Below are 6,010 nucleotides of genomic sequence, written 5' to 3' on the forward strand. Positions count from 1 at the left end.
GATGTTCCCGGGTGGGCGAAGCGCGTAGAGGTCCTTCCCCCCCGCCACGATCACGACGGGAGCCAGGACGTCAGGATGAGGCTTTAGGCGCTTCCTCCCCCGCTTCTTCGGGGGGTTGCCGGTGCTACCTCCGCCGGGACCCTCCTCGTCGTCTCCTTGTCCTCCCTTCCCCGTCGCCGATCCTCCCCGCGCATCCGATTCTCCTCCCCCTCCCCCCTCCCACCCTTTGTCCGGCTTCCTCCCTTGTGTGTGTCCTCTTCCTGAGCCTGAGGGCCGTCCTCGTTTCCTCGGAACCCCAGCCCCCGGGGGGGGGGAACTTTCCTGCAGGGAGGGAGGGAAGGAGGACAGGAATGGATCGGGATAGGAAAGAGGAGCGGCGGCGGCAGGTTAGAAGGGAGTGCAGAGGGAGGGAAGGAGGAAGGGAAGGAGGAAGGACAGGAGGGAGGGAAAGAGGAAGAAAAGCATCCAGGAAGGAACGGAAGAAAAGCAGCGAGGATAGAGGTACCTGCTCTGTTTCCCCTGTGGGCATCGTCGCCACGGTATCGGGTACAGAAAATCCAGTGGAGGACATCTCCGTGTCTTCTCTCCTCTTTTTGCTCCCTGTTTCCTCCTCCTCGTGCGCTCTTCCCCCTCCTCCCTCATGGGTTCCGCTCCCTGTCCCTCCTCTCTCTATGGCATCGTTGCCCTTTTTCATCTTTCCTTCCTCTACAGAGCAGGACACCAAGGGTTGTTGCTGTTGCTGCAGATTGAATTCTTCTTCCATTCGCTCGAGGTCCTCCACCGACTGCATGCATACAGGCAGGGCAACGTGCGAGGGGCAATGAGGGGGGGCAAAAGGCAAAAGAGAAGAATGAACAAGGATGCGGAGGTCCAGAAATGATGGTCAGAGCACCCACCATGCCTATCTGGTGTGTGTACAGATACAATACATCTTCACTGATAGGTGCAACCAGGAATATGAAAAATACATATCAGCACTGTAGTATTTTCCTTGCGGATGACTACCATGAGACTTAGTGGGTATCCTTTATCAACTGGAATACGCACCCAATATTTTATCTGTGGACAGTTGTCTTTCATTTCTGTCCTTTTTTCATGGTAGCATTGTCCAATGGAGGACAAGAGAATGGGAAAGGAGCAGTAGAAGCAATGAGATGATGCAACGTTCCCGGGAAACGGCTGAATTTCTCCTTCCGTTGTAATCAATGCCGCCACACAGCACTACTGACTCCCATTACAGCAGTCTTGGACCAGGAGTCACGTGTTTACAGCTTCCAAAAGACTGCATTATAGAGAGGTAAGTTGACCATACGTCACCGCGAGGGGCAATTGAGAAAAATTGCGCGAAACAGAAGAACGGCCCAAGCCTTGGGCGGCCCAAGGGGGGAGAAATTGCGCAAAACCGTGAGAAAAGGAAACCTCAGGACAAAAACATAGCGACGAGCGCAACACGCAATATGTGAACAATTTTTGGGGGGAAACGCCGGCCGAATGTGTTCATGAATACAATCCATGAGTATAAGTCAGTAGAAATCTCTGTGGCAAAACACCCCATTCTTTGATGCATGGACGAACTGGATCTCATCAATCCCTGAAAACTAATCTCGACCCCTTTTATTCCTGGAGTAGCCACAAGGATGGACCACGTACTGCGAACAGTGGGATGGTTCGTACGTACACCCGAAGTACCGAAAGACGGCGCTAAACTCTGCACGATTGCTCTCTCCCATTACTGTGAGAAAGCTCGTTGGGCCTTGGACTTGTCGCCCCTACGCGACACGTACATCGAAGACGCCCATGCCCCTGTCTTCCATTATCGACCAACGGTCGCCTTAACCAAGGACCGGAAGAAAACAGGCTTGCCTGTCCTGGTGCTTCCCGGAGTGGACCCTGAGGGCCCGCCCACTGTTGTTCAGGACTCTGCTGAGATCCTCCAGCACCTTGCCTCCCTGTATCCGAAGGAGCTGGGGCACTTGTACCCTCCTGGAGATATGGGGGACAAGGTACGGGCGTTGGAGGAAGCTGGGAGAGCAGCTGGGGCCTGCGACGCGTAAAATCGTGTATTGGGAAATGTGGCAAGGACGACAGGAGGGAATTGATACCTGCAACGCACTGTTGGAAAGGCATTATCCCACGGCCGAGGCGCGAATGTGGCGGCTATTGGAAGCCAAGATCCTCCCAGTGATGCTAAAAGCGATGAAAATCGATGAAACCTCGACTCTTGCGGCGTTGGAAGAGTCTCGTGAGATTTTCCGGGAAGTTTCGGCATTACTGGACAGCGAGGAAGGAGGGAAGGGCGGGGGAGCTCCCGCAAGCCCGCGAAGATACCTGTTGGGGGCAAATCGGATGACAGCAGCGGATTTGACGTTTGCTGCTTTGGCGTACCCACTGATAAATCCTCCCGCCTTCGCCTCCTTAGGTTTGTCGGGAGCAGAGGCCTCCCCCTGGGCCAAAAGGTTAGCCGTCATCACAGAAGAATTTCGGGCTACCCCAGCAGGTCAACATGTCTTGAGGTTGTATGGGGAGGAACGGTTTCCAGAAACCTCTATGGCGGGAAAAGAGCCGACGGGTCTGCTTTGCCTTCGGACGTCAAACCGAGACAAGTGGCCCTGGCAGTGAAACAGGGGCACTTACCGGGGTGTTGGGATCATTCGAGCATAGATCCCGAGATAAAGACTTTTCGGCGTGTAAGTCTTCTTGAGCATGTATAAATCTCTTTGTTTTTGAGAGATGATTATATATACCGATCGATCTTTCAGCTAGAAAACAGATGATTGTCAACACTAGTCTACGAGCTTTGAAGCAAGAAAGCAATTTGTGACTCTTGAAGGGCATTTACGACTTAATTTGATACATTAATTTTGGTGTATTGGGTACGAAAACTGTGCATGCGTGACCTCCGCGAGGGACTAAAAAGCAATCGACTTCCTGAAGAACTCACTCCCAAAGACGTGAAGAACGCTTGAAGCCTTCTGCAGTGTCAAGAAAGCTACTTCCTTTGTAGAGAACGACTTGTTTTAAGGTTTGTAATTATCGCAGAATCGCATATTACATGCACTGTATACACGCCACGCGCTTTTTATTTCTACGTCACGTCCCTTTCGTGACCTTTTTTTCAAAAGTTTCGGACCTCGGCAATCCGACTCAAACGGTGGAAGATCAAAGGAAATGTCTGCGATACCGAAGCCGGCGTCTCGGCGAAACAAATGTAAGCCGCATTAACGGTCGCCAGTAATGGCTCCAAAACTGTTACCATCAAAATGTACCCGAAGACTGCAGGCAGGAACAGGGTCGGCCCCAAAGCAGAATTCGCGCCAAATAACAACAAAGATAGGAGGACGAACAAGCAACTCGCAGTGATCCCCAGGGCATGCAGTGTATGTGTTAAGGTGTCGCTTCGAAGGATCGAGTCCAGCCCAGCCGCCATCATGATCGTCCACGTGTCACGTGCGCTTGCCGCAAACGGTTTTTTGTAGGCGGCGACGTGGACCAGGGCGAAAGGATGGTGGGAGCGGATGAAGGCAGCGGCGCAGGAGGAGGGTGGGACGGAGGAGGGGAGGGAGGACGGGGAGATGCGGTCGAGGGCCGTGGAGGAGTTGGAAGTCGAGAGAGAGGAAGGGAAGGAGGAAGGGAGGGAGGAGGTGGTTACATGCATGCTTTGCATTGGAAGAGCTTGTGCGGGCACCTGGAAGCCTTTCAGGTCCCAGAGGAGGTGGGCTACCGGAGAGCACAAAGCAGCGTGGGCTAAAGAGCCGAAGGAGACACTGAGGGCACACGCAAGGTGGTGGAGAATGACTTCGAGACGGAGGTGCTCGGAGGAAAAGGGGGGAGGGGACGGGGCGATTTTCTCCGCGGGAAAGACAGGAGAGAGCGCCGAGGAGAAGAGGGGAGTAGGGGAAGGAAGGCCCTCGTCGAGGAGAGGACCGGGGTCGTCCTCGCTCCTGCAAGGGGATGGACGCGGACGATGGACGTGGTTTGGCGGTGGATGAGGCGGGCAGGGACGCGGTGATGGGCCGTATCTTTCGAGAGCATGCTGGTGCGGCCGTTGTGACGGTGGAACTTGATCGCGTAGTGGCGGTCGCTGGGTGATTGGAAATGACGATGGCGAGGGTAGTTGTTGCTGTGCCGGTGGTGCTGGTGCCGGTGCTGGTGGTTCCCGTTTGCCACCATTTCCTCTCCATGCTGTGGGTCTCGTCACCTCCGCCTTCCATTCTTCTCCTTCGTACCTCCCCCTTCCATCTTCTTGCTTCCCTTCATGTCCCTCGACGCCCCCATCCTCCCCCCCGTCCTCCTCCCCTTCCTCGAAGAAGGGATTCAATGTACGGTCGTACTCAAATCCTCGACGCAGACCTGGGCTCCAGCTGCCCTTCCTTTCTGTTCCCATTTCTCCGTCCCCTTCCTTTTCTTCCTCCAGCGCACTGTAGAACCAGCGGGTCACTGCCCCAGAAAGGAGGAGGTAGAGCCCTTTTCGAAGGAGCTGAGCGGTCCAGTATAGGTCGAGGAGGAGGAGGAAGGCGGGGAACGAAGAAAGCCCGGACGCAGACGAGTAAAAGGAGGCAAAACCACACGCCCACAAGAGAAGGAAGGAGGCTTGAAGCAGGACGGTCCAAGAAATTGCTCGACATAAAGGGAGGGAAGATATCAGGATCTCGCTCATCATCTCACCCAGAGCAACTACGAATTTCTCTTGCTCTCTGACGCGTCGACGCCAGTACTGATGCTCGCGCCACATGTTCATAAAGAGAACGCCAAGAATTATGACGGTAGATGGGAGATGAAGAGGGAGGGAGAGGAAGAGGGCAAAAAAGAGGACAGTCTGAGCAACGAAGGAGTAGTAAGAGGCGTGGGAGAGAAGCTGGCGGCGTGTGAGCAGGCCGAATGCAGCTCGATTGTGAAGAAGTGCGCGGAGTACAATAAAATAGGTAAAAGCACTTCCGCAAATAATTATCAGGAATAGACATGACGAAATCGCATAAAAAGGTAAATTTGTGTGTTGGCTTGTTTTCCCCCGAGATGGTTCTGAGTGCTTGAGGGAGAAGACCAGGATGAGGCCTACCAGATGCAAGACGTAAAGGAAGGCGAAACCACGGTCTCGATACAGGATAGGACGCCGAAGGCTCATGATATCCATCCTTGGTGTGAAGGAGGAAGAGGGGGCAAGCGTGGAGAAAGGCAGGAAAAAAGAGGAGGAGAAGGAGGGGTCCTGAACGTTCATGAATTGAGCAGTTGATGGCGAAGATGTTGTAAAAGGGGAACAATTTTCAGTTGCTGTGTCTACATTGTCGTTGTCCTGGGATTCATAGCGAAGACATGGCTTTAGGGACAATTTCTCGTGGCAACACGGCTGGAGGCGGGCGCAGGTGTCATCGTCACAATTTGAAGGCGATGGTGGAATGCCCGAATTTGTTTTCCCCCCATTCTGTGCGAGAAAAATAATTTAGAATCAATTAAGTAGTGAATATCCAAGAGGACTCGCATGGAGGGAAGAGGTGAGATGACATATAGGCCATGTGAGAAGCTGTCGCACCGGCTGTGTAACAGTCTGGGCTCTTAACGGTTCGTAACGGTTTTCCATGGCGGAAAATTAAGCACAGGCTTGTGGTAGACTAGCAGCTTCCGCCTTACTAGAATGCAGGTATGCACACAGCATTTCAAATATCGAATAAGATGTTTCCATGGAGTGGATAAAAGTCTTTGGTATTGGAGATTACGGAAAATTATGGGATTTAATGCCTTACTCAATGCGTCACTATGAATGACGCCGCGGCATATTAGGGAGGTTGACAGGTTGGAGGGTCTTTCAACCATCAAATAAAGTAAAACCTTTCATTTTTGGTGGTCCTTGATACAGACCTGGCACCAGATCAATCTTCTGGTACGTCTACACGAGAGAAACGAAGTGAAGCACCATGCCAGTTTTGAAGTTAGTCGACAAACTTGTCTTCCGCGCGCTACACAAGAACCGAAATTCGACGAAAAAATATTTATCAAGATGTACCCGAGTTGTTGA

At 52.8% G+C, this 6,010-nt stretch overlaps 1 protein-coding gene across 1 annotated transcript; it reads left to right on the top strand.

The window, feature by feature from the left end:
- Positions 1-1,637: 1,637 nt before the first annotated feature.
- NGA_0496101 (glutathione s-transferase) lies at positions 1,638-2,054 on the top strand (the record flags this gene model as incomplete). The annotated part of the gene is made up of 1 exon (XM_005853943.1): positions 1,638-2,054. One exon carries the CDS (start codon positions 1,638-1,640, stop codon positions 2,052-2,054), a length of 417 nt encoding a protein of 138 aa, XP_005854005.1.
- Between the last annotated feature and the right edge of the window lie 3,956 nt (positions 2,055-6,010).

Source organism: Nannochloropsis gaditana (assembly GCF_000240725.1).
Source record: "Nannochloropsis gaditana CCMP526 unplaced genomic scaffold scaffold675, whole genome shotgun sequence".
In the NCBI taxonomy this organism is placed as follows: domain Eukaryota; class Eustigmatophyceae; order Eustigmatales; family Monodopsidaceae; genus Microchloropsis; species Microchloropsis gaditana.